The 15,442-nt window shown below is 34.5% G+C and overlaps 1 protein-coding gene and 2 pseudogenes across 3 annotated transcripts; 2 read left to right on the top strand and 1 right to left on the bottom strand.

Moving 5' to 3' along the window:
- Window positions 1–5,772: 5,772 nt before the first annotated feature.
- Window positions 5,773–7,076, bottom strand: LOC132178469 (stemmadenine O-acetyltransferase-like; annotated as a pseudogene).
- Window positions 7,077–9,462: 2,386 nt separating this feature from the next.
- On the top strand, window positions 9,463–11,129 carry LOC132178468 (GRAS family protein RAD1-like; annotated as a pseudogene).
- A 1,752-nt stretch (window positions 11,130–12,881) lies between these two features.
- Window positions 12,882–15,368, top strand: LOC132177832 (protein HHL1, chloroplastic). Of its 3 annotated transcripts, none has more exons than XM_059590298.1 (6): window positions 12,882–13,248; window positions 14,007–14,144; window positions 14,437–14,523; window positions 14,726–14,773; window positions 14,955–15,097; window positions 15,208–15,368. In XM_059590298.1, exons 1-6 carry the CDS (start codon window positions 12,979–12,981, stop codon window positions 15,218–15,220), a joined length of 699 nt encoding a protein of 232 aa, XP_059446281.1. In that variant the 5' UTR covers window positions 12,882–12,978; the 3' UTR covers window positions 15,221–15,368. The 3 variants fall into 3 exon arrangements, with proteins under 3 accessions (XP_059446281.1, XP_059446282.1, XP_059446283.1); XM_059590299.1 differs by having other exon boundaries at window positions 15,177–15,368; XM_059590300.1 differs by having other exon boundaries at window positions 14,955–15,110.
- Window positions 15,369–15,442: the final 74 nt, after the last annotated feature.

The following is a 15,442-nucleotide window of genomic DNA, read 5'->3' as shown; positions in this document are numbered from 1 at the left end:
TATTGTTGAAAAAAGGTTGGAGGTGGGAGGTGGGATTCAAATATATTACCCAGCCATTGGATGGACTTGGGTTGTTATAATCTGGCAAATATCAAACTTGGCCTTCAGGTAATTGCTTGAACAAGTTGTTTTTTTTTTAATATACATTTTTAGAAGCTAGCTAATCACAAAAAATAAAATAAAATAAAATCTATAATTGTAGATAACTACTAGAAGGGCACCACCAAAGGAGGAAGAGACTACATACTTGAAGAGAATAAAAGGTAAAGCTTACTTTTATTTATTTATTTTTTTGCAATCAAAGGACTAATGAATAAAAAAAAAAAAAATTAAATTTCAGGAATCAAAGAAATAGAAGAGTTTTCTTTATTAATAAAAGAAATTAATATTTTAATGAGATGAAACAATGCGTTTTGATTGGGACTAACGGCTGTTAAAAAAATTTGACGGTAGGAATTTTATTGTCATTTCGATTGACCAGAGAGTAAATTTTCAAAAAAAACTTAAAGATTTTTAAATTTTGGAGGATTGATTCGGGGTCTTATTATACAATTACCCTACAAAAATTTTTTCTTTTTATAATCTCGATATCATCTCGATCTCGAGATACTGAGATCTCGAGATACTGAGATCTCAAGATATGTAAATTTAATTAAGTATAACTAGACCATAGTTAGCAATGTAGAAATGTTTTTAACAAGGTTGTTTGTTATTGACAGTTACCATTTATCCTCCGGAGAAGGATGCAGAGAAGGAGGCGGAAGAGGGGTCTTATAACGACAATGTTAAGGAATAGTAAGTATGACACTCACTAATTTCCAAACATAAAGATTATTTTTTCCAAAACACTGACAGTTTGACAATTTTCTATTTATCATCAGGTAGAAGCCGCTTGCTATTTATCATCAGGTAGAAGCCGCTTGCCTACCGATTACAACATTACGGCAATGTAGTACCACCACCAAGCTCTCAAAATGTAAGTTTGTAATAGATTATGATTGTAATGTATTATGTCTTTCTAGACTTTTCATACTAACTCCTATTTTTATTAATTAGGGTGTATTAGTAGACATGGTGGCAAAATATGAGAAGGAGCCAAAGATTGAACTTCTTACAAATTTAAAACCAAAGATTAAAGTTTCTACAGATTTAACTATAGTGGAACCTCATTATCTAGAGGTAATTATTGTTTTGACATTATGATTTAATCGTTTACATTTACTTAAAAGTCTGAACTAAATAATTTTTTATTGTTGAAAAAAGGTTGGAGATGGGAGGTGGGATTCAAATATATTACCCAGCCATTGGATGGACTTGGGTTGTTATAATCTGGCAAATATCAAACTTGGCCTTCAGGTAATTGCTTGAACAAGTTGTTTTTTTTTTAATATACATTTTTAGAAGCTAGCTAATCACAAAAAATAAAATAAAATAAAATCTATAATTGTAGATAACTACTAGAAGGGCACCACCAAAGGAGGAAGAGACTACATACTTGAAGAGAATAAAAGGTAAAGCTTACTTTTATTTATTTATTTTTTTGCAATCAAAGGACTAATGAATAAAAAAAAAAAAAAATTAAATTTCAGGAATCAAAGAAATAGAAGAGTTTTCTTTATTAATCAAAGAAATTAATATTTTAATGAGATGAAACAATGCGTTTTGATTGGGACTAACGGCTGTTAAAAAAATTTGACGGTAGGGATTTTATTGTCATTTCGATTGACTAGAGAGTAAATTTTCAAAAAAAACTTAAAGATTTTTAAATTTTGGAGGATTGATTCGGGGACTTATTATACAATTACCCTACAAAAATTTATCTTTTTATAATCTCGATATCTTCTCGATCTCGAGATACTGAGATCTCAAGATATGTAAAATTCAGTGAATTTTGCCATTTTCATAAAGATGCGAAAACAATTAGATTTATTGATAAATAATGGTTTTTTTTTTTTTCTAATTAAATGACATTATCATAGTAAAATTAACTAAAACCAAAAGCAATGGGTGGCGGTGCAGTTCGTTATCACGTCAATCCTTAACTTGAAGGTCTTTCACCTATGATTTTTTATATTAAAAGCATGTTTTAAAACAAAATTATAGAAATATCTCATTTGAAAATAGGGTTTTTTTTTTTTTTTTTTTTTTTTTTTTAATTTCAAAATGGCGGTTTGAAAATGTAGAAAAAAAATTTGTATTTTCAAATCACATGTAAGACACAATATTTTAAAAACTAGACTATGATTTGACATTCCAAATCATGCTTTTATCAAATGCTTAATTTAAAAAATTATAATTTCACTTCACACATTTTAAAATTACTAGTTTTTAAATTGCACGCAATGCCTACTCTCTTTGTTTTACATTTTTTCTCATTTAATTTTTTTTTAAAGGAAAAATTAAATGTTACGAGTATCAATAAATGAGTTTCACATTAATTTAATACTTATTTTTGTAATAAAAAAATTAATATCTATAACATTTATCTTTATAAAGCGAGTGTAAACTTAAAATAAACATGACGTCAAGTTTCATGCAACCTGCGTTTGACTCAAACTCTTATTTTATCATGGTTTTTGGGTATGTCCAATTAAATAATTATGGTTAATAAAAAGCTCATATCTAAAATAATATTTTAATGACTCTCCACTCACTAGCAATATTGGATCACACTACTATCTTCAGTTACATGCTTTCTCAGATTCATTAAGTAATTTTTTTAGTAGGTCCGACACAATTTGATCAAAATATATCAAGGCTGGGATGAACACATGCGCGTCGTCATGTGAGCTTTGGTTAATTAATTATCAACGAGAGCATGGCTTCATGTATCATACCGGCCCTATATACAGTCCTACATATGCATAAACTATACTATATATATATATAATGTGATGGTTATGTGTGCTTTTTTTTTGTTAATATTTTGGTGCATGCAATATTCCGAGAATTAATCTGATGCTGAAACAAGCAAATGATTGTCTAAAATAATATTAGATGATAGAACAAAGAACAAAGATATTTATTGTTAGCAATAATAACAACTGTTAAACAATTGTGTCTATATTGTTAACATGGTATTATAAGTTTTGTGACTCATCATTTTATTCTTAATTTCAATTAAAATACTTTACATGTTGTGTAGTCGTTAAAATATGAATTAAATAATTATTTTTATTATTATTAGTTTTTATATATATATATTTAACATAAATTGAGCTGCTTTTCTTGAAACAATTTTGAGCTTCAATTCATAGCCATATATTAGTAAAAGAAAGAAAAAAACCCATGTGTATGGGTAAAACCGTAAAAGGCCAACATGGTCTAAGCATTCTTTCATAAAAGCCAAGGTTGAAAATATATAATTTGAAACGGCAAAGAAGATTAATAAGACCATTTGTTGACAATATATACATTAATGGAAATACTATATGGTAATGATGCATATTGGGAGGAAATGATATAATAATACAAGAATGTAACCAATTGTACGTATAGTGCAGAGGTCAGGGTAATCTGAGCTCATTCATATATAAAACATAAAATTTACAATATAAAATTTAAAGGTGGGAACAATAATTTAAAAAAAAAAAAAAAAAAAAAAAAGAAGTTTGAGATGCTTTAATTTTTATTATAATTAATTTGATTACAAACTCACCTTATAGTTTACACAAATTTAAATATTTAATAATAAACGTATGTAATAAATATTACATAAATTATTATTTAAAGTAAAAAAATATAGAGAGTTTGATATTTAATAATTTTAATAAATGATTAGTTAAATAAAAAAAATACATTTTCAAAATTAAATATAGAAAAAATTTAAATATCTTGATGGAAATGCTCAAAATGACTCAAATACAAACAAGTAAACGAAACTAGATACACCTGATGGATGAGGTTTATTAAACTCGGCCGTCACCTAACCGTCGAACGTGACATCAACGATAGAAATCCAATTATGATTTCACCACGCCACCACCTTGGGGAGAGTCCGGTGAGATTGGGTCTCTTAAAAATTCCTGTCATGGTAGTATAATAGAGTAATTAAGCATTCACAATTGGTTCTTTTCAGCCTTACATCCGTGATCCGTGGGCTGAAGCAGATTTCGCCGGTGCATGTTATTGTTGAAGGCGAGAAATTGATGATGCATCATCCACGTAAAAGGTAAATGAAATGTTTTCTTAACCCACCTCTTATTCTTGTAGTCCTCCAATATCCAACACCGAAACTCATCGTACTTGGTTTCATTATTAATTAGTATGAGTTCCATTCCCATTTCAGACGAATTTCGTAGGGTCAAAGGTTACCTCTCGCTTTCGACAAAATTCAGACCCACCTTAATTAATCTTTTATTTATTTATTTATTTTTAAAAAAAAAGCCTTTTGAATAAAATGGCTTTGTTTCATGGTCCGGTGGTTTTTTTAATTTTCTAAAGGTACGAAAGACAACGTTCGTTTGAGCCCTAAACATTTAAGCAGAGATTGCGCATATATAGCAAAGGGCACACTAGTACAAACAAAGGGAATATGCAGAAGCTTATGCTTAATTGGACACGAGTTTTTGCAGAGACACCGGAGAGGTGTTAAAGTAGATTATGGAGTTCAAGAATAATAGTCAAAATTAAAGACTATATCATTGCGTCACTCTTAAAAACTATCATTGAATTATAGTTGAAGTCTAACTATTCTTCAACTAACTTGGTTCATTTGTAAATATAAGTTTTTGGATTTGAAGGTCTGGGTTTGTCTGGATTATATCGGGATCATGGTGTGAACGAGTGATCAAAGCTTTTACGGTTAATGTATCTATCATTGATCGACCTCTTCATATATAACTGAAGTACGTACTCTTCCACGTACAGGAAACAAAGAGAGAAAGCGTAGATAAAGATTGACGAGTAATTTGGTCTTAGACACTTAATTTTCACCACTAGGAAAGAGTTCAAAAAGGTTACATCTAGCTTCTTTTTTTTCTTTTATATATATATATATATATATATATATATGATTGTGTACAAGACCCAATTAATTATAAAAATTTACAAATGATTTGAGTTTATTTAAATGTAATCTAACCTTAATCCAATCCCTATTATAACGTCGAGTTTCACCAAATAAAAAATTAATATATAACTCAAAAGCTAATTTTTTTATAACTCACCCACTAGTACTCCATGTTAATATGTAATCTATCTTTTCGATGTGAGATTAACTTTTTGAGGTGTCAAAAACTAATTGTAATTGTAACCCATCAATTGTACTATGGTCTCCTTATCATTGAAAATTTCAACAGGTATTTTCTATTATCTTTCTCATTTTCTTCCAAGCATATTGCAAAACAATCTTGGTTCTTGGTTACTCAAAACTTTTTTTTTTTTTGGTATTTTCAGTTAATTTAATTAAACATAGGAATCTGAGGCTAGTTTCAACAAACACCCCAATTAAAACGAAATAATATAATTTCACTTCTTCCTTAATATTATTAAACAAACATTTTATTATTATTACACCCACACAAAAAGAATAAAAAATCTTTCCACATGTAGGCAAACTTATTACACCCACACAAAAAGAATAAAAAATCTTTCTTCACAGCTCACAGGCCAAGAGATGTGAGTGTGACTCATGTGAGACATGTACTAAAAGATTAAAAACCATATTTCCACATGTAGGCAAACTTTTAAACACAGTAAGATTATTTTGGCCACAACTGTACGAGCATCCAATATTTAGAAGAAAATAAATAAATAAATAAAAATGGCGGCCTAAACCGCATAAACTTTTGCGGAGGAAACACACGCCAGGAGCTCCTTGTCAACTTCGAATTTAGCCATATCTTCCTCATCCAAATTAATCCATACCTCTATTCCATTCCCTGATTTCGTGTCGAAAAAACCAACTAGATTCTTGAACAACAATCTAGCCGAGGCAACCCACACAGGCTTTCCCCACCCAAAACCCGCCTCATAAACTGGAAACCTGCACAAGCTGGTGAAGGCTAACGCGACCACCTCTCCTTTCCTGTATCTTTCCAAGTTCTCTATGACGAAATTAGAGCTCCCACCACTCTCTTGGAAACTTTTCACAAAATTCATGTCTACTTTCCTCATGGCATCTCTCTCTCAGCGGAATAACAATGCGCTCAAACACATCCTCGGTGTCCTTGGAGATTGCAAATCCCGTACCCAAGGAAATGTTCCCGAAGTAATTTTCAGAAAGAGGCGGGACCAACCTTGTGCGCACGTTGGATACGTGAGATAGGGTGTACAACTTGTTGGGGTCCGGTTGGGTGGCGGCAAGGAAGCGATTTTATATGAAAGCCTATAAAGCCTCCACGCGAGTGGGGCGTGGGTATTCGATGTTGGTGTCATCGGTGCTGTATTTGTCTCTCAGAGCCGCTATTGATTGCAGACCCCTTGAACACAAATCTCTTTATCGCAATCTTTTCCTTTCCCGGACTACCCCTAGGTATAATAAAGCTAGGTTCAGTTACCGGCGGGAAGATGGTGGCTGATTCAAATAGTGGAGTGGCTATGTTGCTACTACCACGAGCAATAGCTGCCCAACTATTGAGGAACAAGAAGAATGAGGAAGCATCCAAAACCTTGTGGGCGAAGGTCAGTCCGATCACAATCCCACCGCAGTCGAAGGTGGTAAGTTGGACGGCTAAGGCTACTTCATTCATATCGTCCAGTTCATATGGGAGGAATTTGTTGTGCTCAGTTGGGTCTGGATCCTCAAGAATTTCGGAAAGTTGGCACGTGGCCTTGGCTTCCACGTAGTGGACCCCCTCATCGTTGCAATCAACGTGAAAGTTGTCTTTAATCCGTCCTGCTAGCGGGTAAAATCGTGTCAAGGACTCGGATAAGGATTTCTTAATCCGGGTTTGGCGTTCTTCGTTGCTGAGATAAGCAACACCAATATCTCTCGGGTAAAAGAGAAGTAAAGGCATGAAAATCGAAGGTGTAATTTGATCAATGAAGGAGAGAGTGTGATGCCTGAGGTGTTCAGCGGTGGACGAAGAGGGTTTGATGGTTTCGGTGGAGATAACTTGCACGTCAATCTTCATTGTTTTCGTAAAAGTTAATAATATATGTCTACGAAGATGGGTGTTGGTATAAGCCACCTTGGCTGAGATGGTTTGTATAGTGGTGCTGTAGTCAAGAAGTGAAATATTAAGAGTTAACTACTACTATATATCACATCTAGCATTTTATTATAAAAAATTAAAAAATTACGACGTGATTCAGCGGCTGCTGACACTTATTATTTTTTTTTTTTGGGTTTAAATAGCAATTAATTCAACGGGGAAAAAACAAGAATATGTACAAGTCAAGTTTTGAACAAATGAATTAGCAAGTTCTAAGGACAACGATCGAGCTTATCCATGAGATACTCCTCTTCGATTCTTGTAGCGATCGAGCAAAAAAATCATCGCATGCGCGCTTAGATATCATATGGTTGAACTAGGCAATCTTTTGTACAATTTTTTACGGTAAAGTTATTTACAAACTAATCCAATAGTAGTCTGATGAAACAATATCTGACTTATCAATTTTTCTTAATTATTTTTCTAATTATGGACAGCCACATTAATTTGTAAATGATTTTGTAGTAAAAATTTGAGTATTTCAAGAATTTTCCTTGCACTTTAGGGCTTACGTACCCTTCTTGATATAGGAGTGTACGTTGCCACACATGAGAAAAGGCAAAGTGATTCCCTATATATATATATATTACAAGAAAGCTTAGAAACCAAAAACATCCATCTATCTTAATTTACTTGGATCCTCCTAGCTCACGTACACCTTCTAGAATCCACGAACAATTAATATTCAGAAATTTATAACTATGTTAGCTATACTGTCTACATCCAAGGGTTAGGTGCAAGAGAAGGCCAGAGGAAAAAAAAATTATTGGGGCGCGAAATCACCAAGAAAATGAGAGGTAGATATTGAGATCCAGTCTTTCGGATTGGTGAGCATAGAAAATTATTATATTCTCATCGTCGTCTTGCTTTCAACTTTTTTCTTTGGATGTTACCTAGAAAGCCATGCATATATATATATAACTCGCTTAATTATGAAGAAAAAAAATAACTCAGTTCATTAATCGATTAATGTAGTTTTCACCACCTTGGTATTTTGGTTGATCATGTCAAGTTATTGACAAATTCAACTTCATTTTCCCTTTTCTTAATAATGATAAGGAGAGGGGCCGTCAAGATCGAGCTGGTCATAAACGCATTTGAATTTGTGTATAACATAAACGCAGGGATACATATATCATAAACGATATCGATTTAGGGTTTTTAATTTGTGTACGACTAGCTATATATTAGAAGAAAAGCTTTCTTTAAGTCTATTGATTTTTCTTAAAATCCCAAGCTAGGTTGAAGGCATGCATAAGCACTTGTTCAAATTTTTATTCTAAAACTCAATATTAATGTCCAAGTTATCTTTTTATTGCCTATTCATTTATTCATCAAGGAAAAAAAAACCCTAAATAGTCAAAATTACAAGAATATTTTTACTGCCTATTAATACGCATTTGAATTGACTTTTGAATGATATATATCGAACGAATCCTAGCTTCCAAAAGTTTCAGGTTTTTTTTTTTTTTTTTTGTGATTGTCCAAAGCGTCTTGGGAGTGGCATTCGGAAATGCTTTAAATCAACATCAAACTAACTTTTATTTTGATTATACTTGTTAATGTGTTTTGAGGGATAAAAAAGTGTTATGATATGATTAATTTAAAGTTTTTTTTTTTTTTTTTTGTATCGCCAATGCTATATATATACATCGTTACGGCGTTACGTTACCAGCCAATGCTGAGTTTGTAAGTCTAACAATCGTTAAGAAAAATATTGTATCAGATGGTATATCCTGTACGATCCATTTCAAACACTATTCACTATATATTCATCCATCATACCCCGTAGATACATTATAATACACTAACAAAAGCCCAAATGGACGGCTAAAACATAGTGCTTTGATTATCAATATTAAATGAATTTGATGATGAGCGGAGAAAACATTTTGGCATGTATACTTGCGATCGATGAGCTTCTCCTAGCTAGCTAGCTATTCAAACCATAAATTATTTTGACCTAGTAAAATAAAACCATGAAAGTATAAATCAAATATCCCAAGAAAAAATGGGATCGAAAGAATATTGTAACTAGAAACATGACAGTGTACATGAGGATTACCCCCCTAGCTAGCTGGATAAAATATTAAACTCCTAATCTCTTGGGATTCCCTGACAATGATTCAAGATATACTCTGATTGCTCTATGCTGACATAGTTCTATGCATCTCTAATATTTTTCAGAACCTTGTTATAGTCGCCTCAGCAATTGAAGCTCAAGCCCACTATATATATATATATGGATGGGTTGTCGTTAATTAGCCTCATTGCATAAAAGATTGATTCATTAGAAGGCAACACTATGACACCTCCTCTCTACATTTCACCTGATCAATTCTTGGGTGATGATCAGGCCGGAAGAAATGGGGTGATCAATCTTCTTGATCTCAACCACTCGGCCATAGCTTGCTTTACATTCCCTTCTCTTCCCACGTTGCCTTACACTAGTACTACTTATTCGTCCTGGCCAATCCCCATGGATAAAATCAGAAATCCCAAGAGGCTAAAGCAGGCATCAAGTGGTGACCATCATGAATCTATTACAAGTAACGGTAACCTTTATAATGGCGGCGGCAGCAGCACGAGTAGTATTAATAGCTGGTATAGCTTGCCAAGGCTTCAATTTCGAGACCATATATGGGCTTACAATCAGAGATATTTGGCGATTGAGGCTATGGAAGAAGCAACGACGGCGATGATGGGAGGTGAAGAACAGTACCAGGACGAGGAAGAAGGGAGCGGAGATGAGATAAAACTAGTACAACAACTCGTTTCTTGTGCCGAGGCTGTCGCTTGTCGCGACAAAGTACATGCTTCAATATTACTTTCCGAGCTTAAGGCTAATGCCCTCGTCTTTGGAACTTTGTTTCAGCGAGTTGCTTCGTGCTTTGTCCAAGGACTTTCTGACCGCCTCGCCCTGGTTCAGCCGCTTGGAGCAGTGGGAGTTACAGGCCTCACGGCAAAAACAATGGTGGCTATGCCAGAGAAGGATGAAGCCTTGCACCTTGTTTATGAGATGTGTCCACAAATCCAATTCGGCCATTTTGTAGCCAATGCATTGATATTGGAAGCCTTTGAGGGTGAGACTTGTGTTCATGTGGTGGACTTAGGCATGAGTTTAGGCCTGCCGCATGGCCATCAATGGCGCAGGCTGATACAAAGCCTAGCCAACCGCGCAGGCCAGCCAATTAGCCACCTTCGAATTACCGGTGTTGGAAACTGCATTGACCGCCTTGAAGAAATGGGGTATTGTTAAATTATTACTTATATTAAAAACTTAAGATATAAATAAATAAATTTAATCATTTAATTTATATCATAACATATATGAGTTAGAGCTGTACGCCAAAGGCATGGGAATATTGAATTTTGAATTTCTGTGCGTGGAAAGCAACCTGGAAAACCTGAAACCTGAAGATTTCAAAATCCTTGATGGGGAGGTTCTAGTCATAAGCAGCATACTTCAGCTGCATTGTGCAGTGGAAGAGAGCCGAGGAGCTTAATTTAAATTCAGTGCTACAGATATTGCATGGGCTATCGCCAAAGGTGTTTGTTCTAGTTGAGCAGGACTCGAGCCACAATGGGCCTTTCTTTCTAGGGAGGTTCATGGAAGCATTGCATTACTACTCCGCCATCTTCGACTCCCTAGATGCAATGCTTCCCAAATATGACACAAGGCGAGCGAAGATAGAGCAGTTCCCTTTTGCCGAGGAAATAAAGAACATAGTAAGCTGCGAGGGGCCGGCGAGGGTGGAGCGGCATGAAAAGATTGACCAATGGCGCAGGAGAATGAGCCGGGCTGGGTTTCAGGCGACGCCTGTGAAGATGATAATGCAGGCGAAGGAATGGCTTGGAAAGGCTAATGTTTGTGAGGGTTACACAGTTAAGGAAGAGAAGGGCTGCTTGGTTCTTGGCTGGAAGTCTAAGCCCATCATCGCAGCTTCTTCCTGGAAATGCTCCGATATTTGAGGAACTCTTAAGTGACTGTGTACGTACGTACGTGACCTTGAGTCTTTTATAAAATATGAGAGAGAAATTAGAGTAAATTAAGAGGAAAAGTTTGTTGTGAATGTGGAGCTGAAAGCCATCCATGTGCATGCATGCAACGGACAATATATTCTTATGTTTCTTTCATATTTAAAGCATTAATGCTCAAATTTGTCTGCTTTTGATACCACCTCGTATATTACATTATTTCTATTCTTTATGTTAAGAATATTTTATGTTCTCTAAATTATGCTTTTTCCTTTCTTAGTTTAGGCTTACATGTCCATTGCTCCTAATTTCTCTCTAAATAAAGACCATTGTAATATATATATATACTTCCATACAAAGATGTAATTCTAATGCTTTAGTCTCTTTCTCTGTTTTTTTCTCTCTTTTCTACTTCATATTATTTTTCCATTATATATTTCTACACTTAAAAATTGAAGACAATCCTTGCAAATCTTCATTGTAGAAGTAAATCCACCGAATTTGTAAGCTGCCAAGCTTATAAATTTACATTTGGGGCGCCACGAGTAATTACATTTTTTGAAGTTTTTACTTCACTTTATTTTTTTATTATATATCTCTTCGGCACATCAGTTAAAAAAACCTTTTTTTACTCCACTGACCCCCTTGCAAGGGGGCAACCACCCCAACAGAGCGGTGCATGACCACCCCCAATGAGCCAACGCTCATCATGACAGTTAGGGGTAGCCCACACAGTACCCTTCTATTGGGATGGTGGGGTGGCGGAGTAGAGTCATGACTCCATCCTCTTCAATCTCTTTTCTTGAAAGAATTTTTATTAAAAATAAAAATAACTTACTGTTTTAACTAACATGACAAAGAGTAATGCTATATATGTACCATCTGTTGATTTAATGGTAATTTTGAAAGTCATATAAATTTTAGGAGAATTTTATGAGGATAAAAATATGATACCTAGCATTATTTCATGCATGACAAAACTGACAAGGTGACATTAATGGAGTTAATGACATGTCAGCATTTTAAGATGCTAGGGGTGTTTGTTAAACAACACAACACCCCCACACACAATTCATTTCATTTTTTTCCAAAAAAAAAAAAATTAACATCAAAACACTCACTTTTATATCACATCATTTACTTTTTATTATTATTAAAATAAAAAAAATCACTATAAAATAAATTTTTTTTATTTTTTTATACTAATCATTATTTTTTATTTTTTATAAACAGTGTAATGTCATGTTGATTGCCGAACAGCACCTAAATATATGAAATGAAAATCCAAAAACTTAAAAAAAATTTATATATAACTTAAAACGACACGATTACTGGATAATATTTACCTCATCAAACATAATTACATATGGCAAACTGAATAAGCACAATAATAAATAACAAACATGACATGAACGACCGGAGCACTGATTCACAGCACGCGGCGTGCGTGCTCTTTTGTTTTACCCGAACGACCAGGGTAATGTAAAACAGGCACGCTGCGTGCAAAAAAATTTTTTTTAAAAAAATAAAAATAAGAAAATAAAAAATTTTGCACTCTCGAACGACCATGAACATGAACATGATCATCGTCATCCGTCAATCAGCGGCAATTTCATTTGCGGGAGTGGGACCATGGAGTTTTGGCCTTACCGTATGCCACGTGTAAGGGGGTATATCTCTCTGCAGTCTGTCCCACCGCATTCCCTTAGAAATCTCTGAGCGCGTGCGGATAAGAGTCCCTCCGACACACCTTGATGATTTGTCCCGCTATCCACCTCGCAATACAAAGAAAACGCAGAACCCATTGAAAAAAGACTTGTAGAAACAGAGAGCGGAGTGAAAAATGGAGGTGGGTATGTCTCTGAACGCGCTGGTTCGGCTTCCCTTATCGAATTCGAGGACAAACGAAGATGGGTTGGTCAAGCATTCACTCTTCTCCTCTGGGAGAACGACCCAGAAGCCTCAGCTGAGGCAGAAGCACTCATTGGTTGTTCAAGCGAAGGGAAAGAAAGGAATGCAAGCTCGTCAATTTCAGAGGTCTCAACCTCCTTCCTTGCCCAAGATTGAAGACGATGGCAACCCCAAATTTGTCATCTTCATCCGTATGGCAAATGTTTGTTTTCTTTATCTTTCCCCTTCTCTTAATTACTATTTCTCTTAATCACTGATTGGTTTATGAGAATACTCTGGGAAACCAAAAGTTTTAATCTTGGTCTTGTATGATTATGTTTGTTGATGGCTGGTAAAGCTGACATAGTGAGAGATATAGAGTTTCTTTTCTTTGCCTATTGATATGCTCAACTGAGTGGAAGTTTTTATTTTGGGTACCCTGAATTGGATGAAATTCTATATTTAAATGTTAATTTATTTTCCATTTTTTGAGCAACCAAACGGAGCATTACTGCTTTCATCTGTTTAATTGCCCTGCATTTTTATGTTCATGGTGCATGTTCGTCACACACTTAATTAATCTAAAGGATTCCTTGATGGTCCTTAAAATTTCAAATCCACTGGACGGGTGTTAGCTTGCTGTGGCGGCTGGAATTGATTTCATTAAATAAGGAGCTTGATTTTAGCCGGCTAAGATCTTGTTCTTAGTATCTTGCGCTCTGTGATGGTTTGTGTGTTCTTGAACTAAGAAATTGGTTGTTTTGTTGCCAGGAGTCTTCTGTATGATTTGTTTTTATCTTTTCAAGAACAACAGTTTTCTGTAATTTTATCTTCATTTTGATTCTGGTGCATCGGCTTGTTGTCATTGACATGTAGTTCCTAAATATTCATATTTCTCTTGGATAAGAGATTTTTTCCAATTGGAATTTATTGAACATATATATCATCGAGCATCTCTTGAGCTTCTTGCCATTTGTACAGGTTTATCTTTGGTATCCACTTAGCATGATAACAGGTGGCACCACTGCCAAAATCATGGTTGCGGCCAAGGATAACTTCCTAGGGAAATATATCTACAAAGATACACTTGCTAAAAATATCGCGGCAGTTATTTACCGTGTAAGTTCTGCTTTCACTGAGATCTTGTACACTAGATATCTAGCCCTTGGATTTAAAAGTTTACTGTTTCAGGAAACCATAATAGTGTTTCCTTTATTGGGTTCTATTATTTCCCTTCTTATCTTGGTCTTGCTTTATCTATTATTAACTAGTGACATCAAGATATTTCAATCAATTAAAGAATTTGCCTGCCTGTGTAGTACTTGGGGAAGCCTAATTGCCAAAATTTTGTGATATCTGCCTCTGTATTCAGCTAATTTTCTTGCTGACAGCTTGTGTATGATTGCAATAGGATGAGAAGGAGATACAGAAGACAGCATTTAGACTGCATCGTGTATTGCGAGCAGCTACTGACTTCAAATATGGCTACAAACTAGTGGTAAATATGCCTATAGCCAATGCTTTATAATGTATGATATCCCTACTATTTCTGATCAATATACGTACATGACTACATACATATTTATGCACATATATATGTACTTTGTACACATATTCATGCATATATGCTCTTCAAGAGTTTGTCAAAAAAACAATCCTGCCATTATTTGTCTTACACTGTAGGAGTGCTGAACATGCAGGAAAATTGCAATGTGAGAGCTGCTCTTTCTACCACAGATGTTATTGAGGTGAGGATTGGTTTTCTTCTTTTTCAAGTTATTTTGTTGTAGCTAAACTTGGGCATCAGATACTCAGATTGTCAGAAATCTTAGAATCCAAAAACAGCGATTTTCAATGCCCCTTTTTTCAACTTAGATCAGACTTTGTGTGGATTTCAAGTATCTTTATGCTTCTGAATCAAATTTTCAGCTGCCGACAGAGGATGAGCTCAAAACAGTGTTTGACAAAGTGAAAGACTTTTTTGGGGATGCAAAGGATTCTTTTGGTAAGCTGACAGCTCTGAATTCAACCACAACGGAGGAGTTGGAGGAAAAGCCTAAGGAGAAGGCCAAGTGAGTTTAATGGGTAATTAGATATAATTTTTGCTCTCTATATCTCTATTGTGGTCATAGAGACGTCAATTCCTTTCAGCACATTACAATGATGATAATTTCATCACCAGGCTTAAAGGCTGAAGTTGAAGAAACCGATCATTGGTTCTATGAGATCCACAATCCTCTAATGTTCATAGACTACTACAAGGCGGTGTAACGTAAATTTAAAGCACGGTTTTGTTTATATGAATTTACATCAAATGGAAGTTTTTGTTTTTTGTTGGTATTATTTAAATGCAAATTTAACGTGTTTTTAAAGCATATATATATATATATATATGAGATCCCCCATGATGGTTTTTA

Source organism: Corylus avellana, chromosome ca4 (assembly GCF_901000735.1).
Source record: "Corylus avellana chromosome ca4, CavTom2PMs-1.0".
Lineage (NCBI taxonomy): Eukaryota > Viridiplantae > Streptophyta > Magnoliopsida > Fagales > Betulaceae > Corylus > Corylus avellana.
Note: the sequence above shows the minus strand (reverse complement) of the source record. Positions and strands in the feature narration are given on the sequence as shown.